Here is an 18,684-nt window from a genome sequence, read left to right as displayed (position 1 = left end):
TTATGTGTTTGTGCATGTGTGTGCGTGTGTGTGTGCTGGGTGTCGGCAAACGTCTTTTTCTTGAATATTTCTATTATTTTAAGGAAAAATCTACAGTGACTTTGAGTAAATGGGTGTTTTTTTTCTCTCTCCTGCTGCAGGGATTTTCAGGGCATAGCGTGGAAATATTAATCTGAAAATTCCCTCCCCGAATATTTCTGTGGGATGAGAAACACATTTCTGTGGGTTTGGACGATTCACGGCTGCACAGTTTGAGCTTTTAACGATGGATTGTGTGTGTGTGTGTGTGTGTGTGTGTGTGTGGTTTTGGAAGAGTTGAAGAGGTTAACAAGTCAACGGGGGGAAGTTGGGAAGACGAGAAGAAGAATTGTTGTGTTTGATGTGACAAGATGAATGGAAGGTTTAGGCAGGACTGATGAAACTGTCGACTGTTGAGTGGGAGTGACGTCACCGCTGAGTCCACCACGTTCCAGAGAAAAAGACCAAACAACATTTTTGGATGGCAGCCATGTTAGAATCCTATGTCGGGGTTGGTGAAGTTCCTCTGATTTTCCGAGGTGGAAATCTGAAGATTTGACGAATTTGGCCCATCTCTAAAAGGCTCCGCCCACATTTACATGTTTTCTTTTTGTCCATTTTTCTTTGGGACTATTTATGTTTTTAGGGTTTATTTGCAGCTGAGGCAAACTGTCACTCTTTCCACCAAAGGGACTTTCATGTACGCAGAGTTGTTGTCGTGTAACAGCCACCAGGAGGCGCCGTCTCTCTTTTTGAACGGCCCTGTGATTGGTTAAAATTTGCCCGAATCATAGTTTTCATGTCTAAAGAGAGCTTTGTGAAGGTGAGTGTCATCAGCGTAGCTATAGAAACATATCTCACGCCTTCTGACGACGTCAACATGTAGATATTAAAAAGCATGGGGACCTAAACTCGAGCCTTGGGGAACTCCACAGTTCAACGATTTGGATTTTCTAAACGTTTACTAGGAATGATCTGTCAGTGGTTAAATTTGAACCAGCTTAGCTCACACTTTTTATCAAAATCCCTCCTAATTCTAATCCGAACAACGGCGTCCTCACACCGGTGTCCTGTGTAAGTTTCCTGCCAAGTTCGAAGTCTGTCAGTCAAACCGTTGAACAGTTATGAGATTAAAAGTCAGACAGACAAATGACGAAAGAATCTTTATGTGATTACAAATTAAAATCTTCTTATTTTACCTTTAAATAAATAAAAGAAAGAGGAACATGTTTCTGTGAGAGTGTGAGCAGGGAATGAAGGGAGGACACAGGAAGGGGTTTCCTGAACTAAACGCATGGTTGGCCTGTAATAATGACGGCTTCTCTTTGAAGACAGGAAACTCGACGTGTCTCCTCCAAACCACACAGCCGCCACACACACACACACACACACACACACACACATTTACATACTCACACACACCATATGTCCACATTTGCAAATGTCTGCGCTGTGACACTCACACCCAAGGAAGGCTGCCAAGACACACACCCACTTACACTACACACACACTGCTATTCTTGTCAGGACACTGCATTGACTGTCACTCATTTAAAAGCCAAACCAAAACTTTATCCTTAACATTAACCATAACCAGTTAAAGATACAGTACGTAACATTTCTACTCTCTTTAAATCCATAGAAATACATATTAATATTCAAGGTAACAGTTTAATTTTAGTCAGTTATCGTCTCTGCTAGCTTTCATTTTAAGAAACAAATTAAAAGGGAACACTTTATTGTCTTGATTTTTTTTTTGCGTATTCCGTGAAGCACAACCGCACAGAACTCCCATGATTCCACACTGCATCCCGATATCAACAAGCTAGATGCTGGTGCGTTCCAGTTGTATAGTTGAAAGTCGGAATTCCCAAGTTACTAGCCGAAAGTTTCAACTGGAACGCCTACTCAAGTCGGATTTTCAACCTCGGGAAAGTTAGAGCAACGCCATCAAAATGGCTGCCACTCGCCTCAATAAATTTATGTCATGTTCTCCATAATCTGGATTAAATCCAGATTACCAAAATTGAATGGGAACATACTTGGGTGATCATCTACCCATCTACCCAAATTCATCCTGATCTGTGAAGATGTCTTTTTACACCTTAACCAAAACAGAAACACGACACACCTGACCGCTAACTCTCAAATGAGGTCTAGGCTGAATTAGGAGCAGGTTCCGGTCCCCCTTAAGGACCACAGGTCCTGGGCAAGTCTGTATTTATACATAATTTATATAGAAAAATGGGGAAAAACACCTATTGTAATATCCTCGCTGTAAGTGTTAGCGGAATTAAGAGGTTTGAGGCGACATCACATTATCCAGTGCAGATGATCGAGTCAGCGGGAAAACACAGGACACTCGGAGAGAGAGAGAGAGAGAGAGAGAGAGAGAGACAGAGAGAGAGGGAGAGAGAGAGCTGCTGTGTGTGTTGACAGTTATATTTCCCTGTTGGGGGAAATTCACTTACTTGAATTGGCTCCGTGCTCCAGTGTGTAATTCACTCCATGAGCGGCTGGAGGACTGGGAGCAGGAGGCGGGTGATTAATGAGGAGGAAATAGAAATATAGGAATTGACTGATTAAAACAACGGGTGGGATGGATCAGTGTGTGTGTGTGTGTGTGTGTGCTGGGAATAGGCAGCATATGCATGCCTCAGTGTGTGTGTATTATTAGAGCTGGGACGTTGCCTAATGCTCATAGTCCATCATTTCTTCAGAGAGCTCTAATGAATTGCCCGCTGACAGGTGGCTCCAAACCAAAAGCCTTTTAGGAAAAAAGGCTGATATTGGAGAGGACGGATTGATATTGGTGCAGCGGGCAAACGAGAGTGTGAGCGAGCCCGGAGGACGGGACAGTGGGAATTATCGTGGACAGACACAGAGACCTGTGTGTGTGTGTGTGAAGACGAAAGACAAGATTACCTGCGTTTTTACAAATGTTTACATTTTCACTGGATCCAGATGAACTTTCTGAAAGTTGGTCTAATGATAGATTATCTGATCCTGTAAACTCGTACCAAATGTCTTTAAAATCCGACGAGTTTTGACAGAGATATCAATATATATTTTGCAGTTTCGTCCATTTTGAATAGATGGGGACTTCATGAAATTCGATCATATTTTCGGACATCATCAGTGGGCAGATTCTTACCAAAATTTAATGGGAACATACTTGAGTCATCATCTACCCAATCTACTCAAAATGATGAATTAAGATGTCACTGAGATATACACATCTGAACCTGTTCAATGGGACTGAACCGGTACATTCAAACTGCCACCAAATCTGTAATCTGATCCAGATGAAATTTAGTCTAATGATAGAGAGTCTGATCCTGCATCCACATACCAAATTCCATTTAAATCTGATGACTTGAACAGTTTTGCCCATTGCCAAAAGATTGGGTTTGTGATGTCATCAGTGAGTCGACTCTTACCAAAATGTAACGGGAACATACTAGGCTGACCATATACATTTAAAATGACACCAAATCCGTAATCTGGATCCGATTTTAGTCTGATCCTACATACACGTATCTAATTCTGTTCAAATCTGATGAGTTTTGACAGAGATATGATTGGTCATTTTTAAAGTTTTTCCCAATGGGATTTCTTGAAAATTCGATCATGTTTTGTGATATCATCAGTGGGCGAATTCTTACCAAAACTGAATGGGAACATACTTGGGTGATCAGCTACATTTACCTAAATATCAACTTCTTTCTTGCACAGAATTCAAGAACTTTCAATGACCCATGTCTGTTTAGGGCAATGTTCACAAACTTTCAAGGACTCCAAGGACCCCGGTGGACCCTGACTAACACAAAGAACATAGAAATCTTTAACAGTCATAATGTGTGGCGTCCACACTACGACCAAACCAATCACATTAAAGTATTAAAAACTATAGCCAGGAAACGTAAACAACTGAATACTGATAATCCAGATCTAATTATGATGACAACAAAACTAAAAAATCTACTTAAATCACTAATTACACCTTATTTTTTATTACACCTTAATAACAGGAACCTTTCTGATTTGAAGAGTAAATAAAGTTGGATATCTGGAATCCACGTCTCACTTTTTCATAATATTCTAAATCATGAGTGGTGAATAAAACCCTTCCTGTTTGCATTATTTAAACCAAGGGATTATAATTTATGAGGATTATTTATGTTTGAAACTATGAAAGTGAAAACAAATATTAAATAAATACAGACGTGTGTCCGTTTTGGCGTTCAAAAATGTAAAATAATTACAGATTACAATGACAATTTAAAGTCCAGTTAAGTATCATTTTAATATGTATTTCTCTACTTTCTTTGGTTTTTCCTTGTTTTGTACAGGACAGGCAAAAAAATAATCCACGTTTGTGTTAAATAATCCCGTTTACATATGGATTCAAGTTGGACATTTAGAGACGGGAAGAGTCCACATGTGACGGAGCTCAGTGATGAGCCACATGTCTGTTAATAGTTAATATTGTGATTCACAACAACAACGTCCACATGTGGACGAGGAGAGAGACCATTAAAGTCTCTGAAGGGACGCCAAGTGTGTGTGTGTGTGTTTGGTTTCATCCACAATATTAAACACATTTCTTTCACCTGGCCTGAGTTTATATTTTCACGTCTGAGTCACGGGATGACGATAATCTGCGAAAACACCGATATATTTCACAATCAATTTTAATCCCCACTTTTACAGTTTGTTTTTAAAATGACAAACAAATGAAAGTCGGTGAATAAAATCTATAAAATTAAACTCACAAATGACTGCATGCAAACTGTATTTTCTTCAAAAAGGAAAAATCCCTGGTTTTAATCTGCTGTGAGAGAATATTTAAAGGATTAAGGCAAGAAATGTTCGTGTGGTTAAACTGTAAAAACTTTGCACCGAATAATTAAAACTTACAGGAAAGAAAAAGCCCATATTTAGTCGTTTGGCATAATAATCTGACGTTAGAAGAATTTACAGCTGGAATAAAAGTCACAGAATATTGTGATTATTGTGGGTAAAAATAAAAACGTCTGTGTGAAGTCTCCAGCGGTTCACCCACAGGAGGGCGACGACCATGTGACAGGAAATGCCACATGTTACGTAGTACGTGGTAACGTAAGTTTAAAAAACGTGTGAGAGTTGACTTTGTTTAGGTGAGAATAATTAGAAAAATGTGTATTTATTTAAAATCACGAGGGTGAAATATCCACAGCGAGGTCATGTTTTGACAGAGTTGTCCATGATATTGCCGGAAAAATCTTGACTTTGACACAATTTTCTTCCAGTTTGAGGCCAAAAATGAGCTTAAATTCCGCGATAATTCCACGTCCATGTGTGAGGGAGTGGTTATTATGACAGCCTGTCTCCGACACAGCAGTAAATGTTTGTTTTTGAGCACATTTTCAGACGTTCAGGTGTCGTTTTAAAGTCAACAGTGAAGCTAAAAAAAACAACAATCAGATCCACATGTTTCTTTGTGTGTGTGTGAGGGATAAACTGATCACACACACACACACCAGACAAACCAGACAACAACAACAACAACAACAACAAACCTCCCGTCCTCTCACAGGTCTGATGATTCCCGTCTTCTGCGTGGTGGAGCAGACGGACGGCGGCGTTCAGACGGACGGCTGCGAGGGACGGGAGGAGCACGCCGAGTTTGTCCTCGTCAGGAAGGACATCCTCTTCTCTCAGCTGGTGGAGACGGCGCTGCTCGCACTCGGATACTCGCACAGTTCAGCCGCACAAGCCCACGGTCAGTAACACACACACACACACGCACACACACACACAATTACAGAGATTTGCGAGTTCATAATTAAAAGAAAAAAAAAAAAGTCCTTTAATTTACTGAGAGTTTATTTCCTGTTTGCCTGACTCACTGGACTCAGATTATGAGCAATAATCTATGAGTAATATTTTCTTTCATGACAAATGACTTAAAGTCCAGGTTTTAAACCACGTACGTGTTTTTAATCAGAATACGAATCGTTTTAATCTCACTGTTTACATGCAATCATTTTCTTCTTATCGTTACGTCATCATCTTAGAGCTCAGGATTAATTATATACACAAACCGGGCCTATAATATTTCCTCATTAGCTATTTTAATCATAAACTAAGCTAGCTGTCTGTTGACTCCACCTATGACGTTATGCTAAGCTAAGCTAACCAGTGTCTGATTCCAGCAGCATATAAACTAAATCTACTTCCTGAACAGTAGGAGAGTTAATCGTGTCTGACAGATAAAAGGCTAGCTGGCCGTTCCTTGCCTCGATGTTTATCTTAAATGAGCTAGCCATCGTTTAGCTTCAATGCCATGTTTACACTAAGCTACTGTAAGCTACCTATGTGCTTGTACCAGCTACATATTTATGCTAAGTTAACTAAGCCATCTGGTGGCCTTAGCTACGCTAAGCTAAGCTAGCCAGCATCTGGCTCCAGCTACATTTGAACTAAAAAGCTACTTCATGAACTGTAGGAGAGCTGGTCGTGGCTAATAGAATAAGGCTAGCATGAGCCTAGCCATCTCCAGGCTTCAATGCACCATTAATACTAAGCTAAGCTAGTCATCTGCTGGTACCAGCTATATATATTTATGCTACATTAAGCTAATCTAGCCATCTAATGATGACTCCATCTTCATATTCATGCCGAGTTAATTTGTCCTCACCTACATATTTATGCTACGCCAATTTAGCGATCTGCTGGTTTTACCAAGATATTTATGCTATACTAAGCTAACCAGTATCTGGCTCCAGCTACATATCAACTTCATGAACTGTACAAGAGCTGGTTGTGTCTAACTTTGGAAGGCTAGCATGAGCTAGCCATCTACAGGCTTCAATGCCATATTAACACTAGGCTAAGCTAGCCATCTGCTGGTACCAGCTACATTAAGCTAATGTAGCCCTCTAATGATGACTCCAACTTGATATTTGTCACCACATTATGTATGCTAAGCTGATCAGCTATTAGTTGAAGCTACATACACAGATAAAAGCTGGAGTCTGGCAGGTTTTTTTGGTGGAACAATGAAAAGCTCCCACGCTAACTTCAGACGCCACAGAAGTGGACAAAAGCGTTTGTGACGCCACAGAAACGAGCACGGAGCAACACAAACGCCGCCAACATCAATAAAACACAGAGAAACAGTTTCTTTAAATATCTGAGGTCAAGCTGCCTCGCTTTGTTAGGATAACGAGCGTTTCACGAAGGCCATTATTAATCGTCATGATTTTTCCAACCACCCAGTGTCTCTGTGTGTGTGTGTGTGTGTGAGAGCTCTGGTGAGACTGAGTCAGAGGGAAAGATCCTGCAGCTCGTCAGGGTCAGGACGGAGAAAAGTCTTTGTGATCAGCAGAAGAGAACGGTCGTCTGTTACAGAGAAAATAGCCCAAGAATGTTTGAAAAACACAACTGAAGACACAGACAGAGGCTGTAAAAGTCATTAAAGACACAACAAAGACAACGCACACAGAGGAATGTCTCCGAGGGACAAAAATACATACTTTTTTTTTTTCTTCAGTATGTGTGAGAATGTTTACGAAGCAGACGAAAAGAAAAGGAGAAGAAGAAAAAAAGTGTAATTTATTGTCGCACACATGGTACTCATCTGCCACAGGACAGTGTCATTTACTGCTGTTCTTTCTCAAGCATGCAGAGTATTTCATGTTGCCTCACATCAGAGCAGCAGCAGCAGCAGCAGCAGCGAGCGACAGTAGCTACTGAAACACACGCATCTCAGTGTGTGACAAACAAACAAACAGCAGAGTCGTGACAGGTCACGCCCCCCACAGACGATTCTGAAGTCTCTTTTCCACGACACAGTGACAGAACCTGGTCCCTGGTGGGTTTTTTTAGCTCCTGCTCTGATGAGGTTCAGCTGAGCCGATACTAACATGTGACATCATCACAGAAGAGTCACGAGCGCGACTTCCGACGACTCGTGAATCAAAGCCAACGATGTCCAACTGTATTAACGTTCATCTCCAACATTTAGCAAAGCAAACATGTAAAATGTCAATTTAACAGATTTATGAATCATTCGGTGATTCAGTTTCACCCAAAACAACTGCTTGACACGTGTCGCGTAGAAAACCACGTCACGGCAGCTTCACGCAGCCATGCTGTGATGACTCCGCCCACTTTGAGGAGGAGGAGCTATGAAGTCACGGGAAAACAACCATTGTTTAAAAAAGCGCCATTTCATACTAAAATGAGCAGATACACGACGTCACAAACGCAAACAAAACAAAAGTCGGAGGGAAAACACCAAAAATGTACGTCCTGAAAATAGTTTCACGCTGTAAAAAAATTCATGGATATATTTACATGTTACGTGTTTACATATCTACCGACAAATGAATGCATGTCATAGCGCTGCACCAGAAATGAATGAATTACAGTGAGAATGTGGTAAAAACCTTGATGGAAAATCACAGCAGCAGTTTTCTCTTAATGGTCTGATCTGTTCCCGTGACGCCGTCGACAACAGTCGACAACAGTCACATGAAATTTGCTCAAAAATCTTTTGTGATTTTCCCTTAACAAAGTAACTTTATTATTAACTCACTGTCCTGAAAACACTGCCCTGCATTTGTGACGCTTTGCAGATGAATGTCATTAGAAACTGTTTCTGCCTGCGATGCTGCCAACGCATCAGGGGAGGTCTGTGTGTGTGTGTGTGTGTGGAAAACAGCGCGTCCACATCAATGCTCTCTAGAAAAACACCACACCAGGAGCTTCAAAGACTGAACGGGACATCGCAACTCGACACAAACAAAACTCACACACACACACACTGAGACAGACACACTCACACTGGTTTCCATGTCCTCAGAGGACATTACATTGACTTACATTCATGTCCTGAATGACTAACTCTAACCTTAACTATAATTACTGACCTAATCCTAATCCTGCCCCTGACCTAAACCCAGGACTCTCAAACTCAAATGACCTGGGGGCCAATGAGTATGTAGTCTGGCCAGTAGGGGGCCGGTGAAGTGAAAAAAATAAAAGGAAATCAAACTTTTTGGGTAACAACAAGTGTTCAGGAGAGGTGGTTTCGCAGGATTTCAAAATAAAAGTGTCTGTGTTCATATGGACCGATATAAACGGATAAGTGGAGGATGATGATGATGATGATGATGATGATAAAGTTCACAATAAAAGCGATTTTATGACACAAAATTAATGTATTCCAAAAAATACACACAGAAATAAGTCGATAAGTATAATTTGATACTAAGTGATGAAATGATGCCACATGAAACTGATTGGAGAGCCACATGTGGCCCTCGAGCCACAAGTTTGAGACCTCTGCTTTAAGATAATCCTGACCTGGAAACATGTTCAACTGGAAATGATCATGTGACTGTGAGAACAGATTTAGGTCCCCACAACATAAGGATTACACACACACGTTTGCATAGCATCATAGTGAGGACACTTCGTTGAGATAAAGCTCTGGCCCCTTACCTTAACCTTAACCATCACAACTAAGTGCTTAAACATAACCCTGAAAGCCTTAAAGAATGTGAGGACCAGCCAGGACGTCCTCACAAAGACACACACACACACACACACACTGTCCCACGCTGCTTCTCTCAAACGAGGACTTTTTGTTTTTACGTTAAATGAATAATCCCTGGCTTAAATTACACTTTTTTTTTTCTCTTTCTCTCCGCGGTCCACGACCAAAATTACACAGAGTGCTCGTCTATTTTCTGCCCGTTTGAATTGTGTCCTGCATTCCTGCGTCCGCCGCCGTGTATTTAAACGACCGGGACTTTCTTTAATTAGCTCAGGCCCAGTAATTAACCCGAGATATTGTTTATGTCCATTATAACGTTCTGGAGGCTTTCTTTATTCTTTTATAGACCGGGGGACAGAAGACCTGTACTTTACTGCCTCTGTCACACAGACAGACAGACAGACAGACAAAGAGAGAGAGAGAGAGAGAGAGAGAGACAGACAGAGAGAGAGAGAGACAGGGTATTGTTGCAGTGCCACGTCTAACAAGTCAGAAAATGTCACCATCAGTTTTACTGAACTCTATTTTCATCAGTTTGAGTGATTTTTTTTTAAATTTGCTCGTTTACCAAAGAACATCAACAACAACAACATAACTATTTTGATCAAATAAATAAATAAATAATCATGTTTTTTTAATGTAGTTTTATGGAGCAAAAACATTGATTATTCGAGAAAATAATGCCCAAATTCATCAAATATAAAAATAATCCCATTAATATAATAGTAAGAGACGCAGCTTTGTATTTAGATTTTAGATTTAAATTTAAGTGATGGAACTTCCTCAGTTTCCAGGTGTCTTTGTCCTCATGACGTCAGCTCGTCAATCACGACTTCCCTTTTTTTAAACAAACACTAATAAAAAGCTGCTTCTGTCGTGTTTTACTGCGTCAGATAAAGACAGAGTCGATAAACCATGACAAAGTGGGATTAACTTTAATCAGCATTCAATTCCATGTCAGATTAACTCACCGACGCAGTGTTGTGTCCTACAGAATCACTGTGTGAGGACGGAGACAACGTCGTGTTTAAGGAAAAACGTTTGAAAAACGATAAACTGTATGGATAAATCCTAATCCTGGGTTAAAACATAATCCCAGGTTAATATGGTCATTTGTAGTGTGTCTGTGTGTACTTGTACATATGTCTTTGTGAGGACCAAACAACGTTTTTGTATTAAGGATTAGTTTAAGTGTTTAGTCGTTAAGGTTAAGGTTAAGGTAAAGGGTTAAAGAAAGCCTTATGTACTCAGACTGTTGTGTGTGTGTACTTGTACTTGTTACCTCTTAAGGACCAAGCATAAACACTGACCTTGTCAGGACCAATAGTCCTCATGGAGACCAAAACCTGGTCCTGATGAGGCAGAACCTCATTTCTGATGAACTGGTGAAAGAACAAAGATTTGAATGGTGGTTAGGTTAAGGTTAGGGTCAGTCATTAACTGGTTACGGTTAGTTCTAAGGCTGTTTAAATCAACTTACAACTCTAAAGGGATTTTTTTTAGGGTCAGAATTAAGTTTATGCTAGGGTAAGGTTAAGGTTAAGGGATAGGTGCTTAGGTTTGATGGTTAATCTTAGGTTAAGGTGCTAGGAAAACACATTAATTCTGAGGGTCCTCACTAAGAATAAAGTACTAGGACATTTTAGCAGGTTCTCACAAGTCTAAAGGGATTATTTAGGATTAAGACTTGGTTTTAGGGTTCGAAGAAGTTTATGCTAGGGTAAGGTTAAGGCATAGGTGCTTAGGTTTGATGGTTAATCTTAGGTTAAGGGGCTAGGAAACACATTAATTCTGAGGGATAATGTAATGTAATGTAATGTAATGAGGGTCCTCACTAAGAATAAAGTACTAGGACATTTTAGCAGGTTCTCACAAGTCTAAAGGGATTATTTAGGATTAAGACTTGGTTTTAGGGTTTGAATTAAGTTTATGCTAGGGTAAGGTTAAGGTTAAGGCATAGGTGCTTAGGTTTGATGGTTAATCTTAGGTTAAGGGGCTAGGAAACACATTCATTGTGAGGGTTTAGCAGGTTCTCACAAGTCTAAAGGGATGATTTAGGATTAAGACTTGGTTTTAGGGTTCGAAGAAGTTTATGCTAGGGTAAGGTTAAGGCATAGGTGCTTAGGTTTGATGGTTAATCTTAGGTTAAGGGGCTAGGAAACACATTAATTCTGAGGGATAATGTAATGTAATGTAATGTAATGAGGGTCCTCACTAAGAATAAAGTACTAGGACATTTTAGCAGGTTCTCACAAGTCTAAAGGGATTATTTAGGATTAAGACTTGGTTTTAGGGTTTGAATTAAGTTTATGCTAGGGTAAGGTTAAGGTTAAGGCATAGGTGCTTAGGTTTGATGGTTAATCTTAGGTTAAGGGGCTAGGAAACACATTCATTGTGAGGGTCCTCACTAAGAATGCAGCACACGCCCGTGTGTGTGTCCGCGGCTGTTGGTGTTTGGTTTTGCGTTTGTGCCGATGGCCGCGCTCCGACGTGAGCCAAACCACGACGCAGCCACATGAAAGAGGAGGAATTTTAATGTGGAAATGGTAACAATGATTTTCTACTTTTAACTGTGGACGAGAAGCAGAGACGCGCGGGACATCAGACCCAAGAAGACGGCTCAATTATTCAACTGTGTGTGTGTGTGTGATGTCATGTGACCTGGGTGAGTGTGTGTTTGCTTCTTCACAGCTTAGCATCAGTGACAGTGAAAACAGTGTGTGTGTGTGTGTGTGTGACAGAGGAGACTCAGCGTGAGCTCATTGTTTTTCCTGCAGTCGTAAAATAATCTTTTAAAATTTTATTCCCGTTAAACGAGGAAAAGATGTTTGCATGTGAGATTCACGTTAATACGTCGTTATTGTTGTGATTTTTTTTCCTTCCACACGTCAAAAACTAGAACTGCTGAAATTCTTATTAAATGTGAAATTGATGTTTTACACATTTGGCGACAACATGGCAACTATTTTACGAATACGTGTGATAAATAAGACGATAAATAACAAATATTTTCACTGTTGTTGAGACCGACTGTTGTTTACACGATTAACAGATTCATTTCTACGCATTAAATGTCAGAAAATGGTGTAAAGTGTCAATCAAGATGGACACTAACTATTATTTTCATTATTAATGAATGTGTTGATTCTTTTTTGGATTAATTTATACATTTTTTTAAACCCAAAAATGTCAGAAAATGGTGTAAACTGCGGGTTAGGTTGACTCACATGTATAAAAATAGAATTATTATTTTTATTACTGTTTAATCTTTTTTTGGGCCAGAAAATGATGTAAAGAGTCAACCAGTATGTGTTAGGTTGACAAACGCATACAAAGTTTTATTCAAATTTTGCATTTAAGATAACAACTTTAATAATTAGTTACATCATTGACGAATCTGTTGATTATTTTCTGGATTCATTTGTTAATTAATTTCTGCAGAAACGGTCAATCAGTGAGGGTTAGAGTTGACTTAACTTAAACTTACATTTAGGATGAACACTAACCATTACTGTTGATTATTTTTATAGTTAATTTAGGATTTTTCTGGCCATAAAATGGTGTATACCGTCAATCAGTGAGGGTTAGGTTGACAAACTTGAACGAAGATTAGAACTAACTTTGCCTTTAAAGTAACAACTAACTATTATTTACATTACTGAGGAATGTCGATTAATTTATCAATTTTTGTCTATGAAATGTGAGAAAATACAGTCAATCAATAAGGGTTAGAGTTGACTCATGTACAAAAAATAGCACTAGAAATTTAATTTAGGATGAACACTCACCATTATTTGCATTATTGATAAAACTGTGGATCATATTCTTGATTATAGCAATTCTTTGATCCATAAAATGTCATTAAATGGTGTAAACAGTGTCGATTATTTTCTGGATCCATTTACAGAATATTTTGTCCATTAAATGAGGACAAAAAACGTCAAACGGGTGTTTCCCAAAACCTCAACAAAAATGACGACATCTTCAAATGTCCTGTTTCTGTCCACAACCCAAAAATATTCCAGTTTTCTCTCATAAAAAAAGCAGCAAAGAAACCAGAAGTTCATTAACTTTAACAATCACATCATCAGAGATGAGCTGATTTATCGTTTCACTTCCATTTAAACGTTTCTTTCCTGTTGTTGATAAAAAACCTGAGGTCAAATGAAATCAAATCTACGAGTGTTGCTGCAGTGAAGTGGCGGCTGGTTCTGTTTGGGTTCTTAAGTTCTTAAGTGTCTCTGTGGTGGTCTATGGGTGGTTCCTCTCTGTCCTGAGGACATCAGCTTGTTTCTGCTCACGCTGGATTAAAATAATGCTCTCGTTAAAACCACCAGATTATTAGGAACGTGGAGCCAACACTGGAATCACAGATTTAAACGTAATGGAAGGAAGGAATTAAAGAAATGTCTTTTCTTTTTTTTTAATGGAGAAAGAAAGACGGACAAAGATCAGGAGAGACAGAGAGACAGAGAGCAGGACTGGTCTGGATCTCATTTAGAGGATAGTAATGCGATTAGTTTTGTTTAGTTTTCACAGCTCCAGCCAGTCCCCATGAAGAATGTGCGTCTGTGTATGTACGTATGTGTGTAAGTGTGTGTGTGAGTATTTAGTTGCGTGTTTGCGAGCCTTTTCTAAGCCTTTAAAGAAACTGAACTAAAACCGATTCAAATCGACAGATTTACTTGTGACGACAATGCAACTGAAACACAAACACACACACACACACACACACACACAGGTTTGTGCAGCTATTCTTCTCAGGACTCTGCATTGACTTCCGTTCATTTAAACTGACTAAACCAAGCCTTGTCCTGAACCATAACCATAACTAGTTAATGACCAACTCTAACCATAACCTAATCTGAGTTCTGAGCTTAACCAGAACCTTAGAAATGAGGTTCTGCTTCATTAGGACCAGGTTTTGTTGTCCACGATGGCCTACTGATCACTGGTCCTGACTAAGTAGGTGTTTACGCTTGGTCCTAATGAGGTAACAAAAACAAGAACACACACATTCTCTTAATTTTGGGGATATAACAAATCAGCTAGCCCCTTACCTTAACCATCACAACTAAGCGACTAAATGCCTTAACCTAACACACACACACACACAGATAGTGAAGTTAAAGGTAGCATCTGTGTAAAATGGCAGTGAAAAGTCATCACTGTGGTCAACAGTTTTTCTAAATAAGCAGAAAAACATGTCAGAAAAACAAAATCCTCGGGTGCCTTTCATCTTTGTCTTTTATGGTTTATTGTGTGTATTACTTTTATTTATTAGACTCTCTTTGTTTTATGTGTTTTAAGTGTTTTCCCCCCTTAGTATTTAGTCGTTTGTTCTGTGTGTTTTGATTTTTGTGGCTTTTGTCTCTGTTTGTCTTTGTCTCCGTCTCCTGTATTTACTCTGTCTGTAAACGGGTGTTTCTTTAATTTATTGTCTCTGTATAAATAAAATGATTGTTATTATTGTACACTGCTCAGCCCAAAAACAAGACACACATTCTTAGATTTCAGTGAACTGCCTTCAGCTTTTTATGACATGAACTCACTGTTGCTACATTTAAAGGATAAAAATAAAAATAATTATATTTAATACCTGAAGTCCTGAAACTCACTATATACATAAAATGTATTTTTATGATGATTATTAACATTATCAATTAACCTGCCATTTATTACAAATTACACATTTTTCTCGCTAAAACTGGATAAATGTTGCTCAATGACTAAAACTTTATTTTTTAGTCAATAAAAAATGTAATAACATTTTTTAATAACATTTTATGTTTAGTTTATACATTATTTTTATTTAAAATACTTTTTTGTGTTATATATTTTCATGAAATAGTTATAATACTAGTAGTTATAATATAATATTTATAGTTATAATACTTTTGTTATCAGATGGAGGAGAAAAAGAAGGAAAAGAAAATCAGCTAAATTTACGAACCAAAAATAATCCATACTGGTCAACCTGTAGTTTGTCTATTTAAAAATAGTATTATGAACACATTTGTGATTAATACTATGAAATTAAATTGGGAACAAAACTGTTTTGGTAAAGAACCTGAACTAAAAAAGTAAAACATCAAACAGTTTTGTCCAAAAACTAAAATTGAGTCAGTTTTAATATTATTTGTTCTACGAAGCAAAAAACCAGAGAAAATATTCACGTTTAAGAAGCTGAAAAATCGCAAAAACAACCCTCAAACTGACTCATTTATTTTGATAAATTTAGTAATGAATTATTAATAATCTATTAAATGTATGACCCACCATTCATTGCCGTTAAATAAACTGTAAAAGTGTAATCAAACTGTGACTTTCTTGTGTTTCTGTTCAGGCATCATCAAAGTCGGACGATGGAACCCTCTTCCCATTCACTTCCTGACGGACGCTCCCGAGGCCACGGTTGCCGACATGTTGATGGAGGTTTATCACATGGTCACGCTACGTATTCAACTTCAGAGGTTAGACTTTACACTTATTACACGTTTAAAACTCAGTTTTGTTAAGCCACTCCTCCACTCCTTCTACAACTGTTGCCTCTTAGGTTCTTAAATGGCTGCCACTCGTACAAACAACGATACTTTTACCGTTAATCGCATTTTCTGTCGTACACACAGCATGAATAGAATTTGCGTTGAGTGTTATTATTGACGCATGTCGAGCTAGCCAAGGTTTGTTTTTGTTGTTGCGACTTCTTAACTCTCAGTTCCGACCTCCAACTTCCGATATGAACGGAACGCACCATATTTTTGTTGATTGGTTTGTTGCGTTGTTTCATGCTAAAGAAAACCTAAATATTTCAACTTGACGAATGAACAAAACATTATATGTATGAATAGTTATCTTCGCAGAATTTATGACCCTTTACTTTTATGTTTACATCACCCAGGGCAACCAAATGTTTACGTCTAATTAGCATTGACGCAACAAAAATGACATTGCATTTGACATGAGTGTACAATCAGACGTTAAAGCAAACGCTCGTACGCGACAGGGACATGTGGTGATGAAAATACACATCGCGATCCAGGGGTGACAACCACAATAACATTGCGATATATTGAAGCAAGCCCCACCCCCTAAAAATGAACAGTAAAAAAGCAGTGTCATCTACATAAAGAATATGTTGTTTTCTTTGTTATATCAGAGAAGTGGAAGGAATCGGAGAGAGTCAGCTGCTGAAATTGTGCTGCCACTAGTGGCCGGAGGCCTAAATACAACAGAAAACAACACTTAAGAATATTAATATGTTAGCACAGTTCTTCAATAAATGAATAAAAGTTTCACGCCGTAAAAATATGGCAAAATTTTGATTTATTTTGAAGATATTGGAGCATCATAAATATCTGATCATCATCACCGCGTCGAGCTCCGGTGAACGACGCCGTCGGACGTTAATCTGTAATCTGTCTCGGTCAGGGACAGGAACTGGCTGCAGCTCCTCAGATTTAGCGATGGACGGATGATAAAAGCCAGATAAACTCCAGATGAAAGGGTTATTATTGTTATTGTCTCCATTTGTTTACGTGTTGACGTGAATCTCCATGGTAAAAAAAAAGTTAGAAACGCCGCCACACCTTGTGTCGAAATGATTTATCAGATGTGAAAAGAGGAAATTTGCAGGAATGTAGGTCGGTCTGTGTGTCTGTCTCTGTACGGGAGGTTTGACGGACATGTGGGCTTGATTTGGAACGGTTAAAGGAGCAGTTACGCATTTTTGTTTTGTGAAGCGCTGCTCGCTCTGAGTTCTATTAGTAAATATGAAATTACTGCAGCCTGCGACGGATTATTCACCGTAAACATTCAAATACTGACACAGGACAGATTAGCTTAGCTTAGCATAAAGATGGGAACACAGCATTTGGTTCTGATTTAGCTCCTTATTCAATGTTGTTTTATTTGTATTTAATTTGTTTGAAGTACATCAAGTACATTTGACATTAAAATGTGATTTTAATTTAAATGATTAATTCATTAATCCAATCTTCAATTGACAGCACGGCTGCAACTATTATTATTTTCATATTTGATTAATCATTTGGTCATAAAATGTGGTAAAATGTTGACTGGATTATTTTGTTTTTAATGATTTATTTGTTTTATGGAGCAAAGAAACCAGAACATATTCACATTTAAGCTGAATAAAATCAGAGAACTTGATTTAATCATTAATAAAAACATTCAAACCAATAATTCATTAATCAATTAATCTTTAGGGCCCAATTGACAGAAAACAGTTTATAAGATTAAATATTTAGCAGCTAACATCTGCTAATGTTTAATATTTCATAGTAAATTCCACTTTATTATATCATGTAATGAGTAAGTGGAGGAATGAATCATTATTAAGAAAAATGACCATCAAACTTATTTATGAAGTAGATAATTATTAGTTGCTGTCTTACAGTTTGCCTGTGATAATAATAATAATTTAAATAATGCTGAAATAATTGTTTTCTTTGTGTTATTTACCTGGCAAACACAAAACTTAAACAAAAAATAAACAAAATACAAATGACTAGTTGGCAACCAAACAAGAAACGCTACTTTTTTTTGTTATCTGATATCTAATCGTTGTAGGTCTAGATCAGTAGTTGAGCAGTTAAAGTGACTCTAACAATTCTTATTTAATGAATTAATTCCTCAGCTCTGATGATTTTCCTCACAGCTTGAGAACCCGTGGCTCTCTTAGATCTGAGATCATTATCAGACGTTAAGCCTCAGGACGGACTGTGGGCAGCTGGTAACCCGAGCTTTGACTGACTGTGTTTGCAGCTTCTCAAAGCTGGAGGATCTGCCGTGTGAGCAGTGGAACCACGCCACGGTGAGGAACGCGCTCAAAGAACTGCTGAAGGAGATGAACCAGAGCACGCTGGCCAAAGAGTGTCCTCTCTCACAGGTAACACACACACACACACAGCACGCTAATAACCGTGTTCACACATGATCTCAACACGCTCTCAATGATCCCGACAACATGTCAAAAATAATCCTGCAAACACTGTTACACATTATTGTTATTGCATTTTTAATCAAACGCCACTCAGCACAAAATGAATCACCGTCTCTGAGACGGCGGTGAACTCCTCCAGCTGTGTGTGTGTGTG

The 18,684-nt window shown here is 38.6% G+C and overlaps 1 protein-coding gene across 1 annotated transcript in view; it reads left to right on the top strand.

Moving 5' to 3' along the window:
* The window catches only part of LOC122761919 (DNA-binding protein SATB2-like), a gene marked incomplete at its 3' end in the record, with an annotated part of 32,966 nt that extends 14,490 nt beyond the window's left edge, over positions 1–18,476 (top strand). Inside the window, exons 3-5 of the mRNA XM_044017110.1 lie at positions 5,597–5,782; positions 15,912–16,038; positions 18,353–18,476. Of these exons, the coding sequence (XP_043873045.1) occupies positions 5,597–5,782; positions 15,912–16,038; positions 18,353–18,476 (437 nt within the window). The remainder of the gene's footprint in view (positions 1–5,596; positions 5,783–15,911; positions 16,039–18,352) is intronic.
* Positions 18,477–18,684: the final 208 nt, after the last annotated feature.

Source organism: Solea senegalensis, unplaced genomic scaffold, assembly GCF_019176455.1.
Source record: "Solea senegalensis isolate Sse05_10M unplaced genomic scaffold, IFAPA_SoseM_1 scf7180000015077, whole genome shotgun sequence".
In the NCBI taxonomy this organism is placed as follows: domain Eukaryota; kingdom Metazoa; phylum Chordata; class Actinopteri; order Pleuronectiformes; family Soleidae; genus Solea; species Solea senegalensis.
The sequence above is the reverse complement of the archived record's forward strand: the minus strand, read 5'-3'. Positions and strand labels throughout refer to the sequence as shown.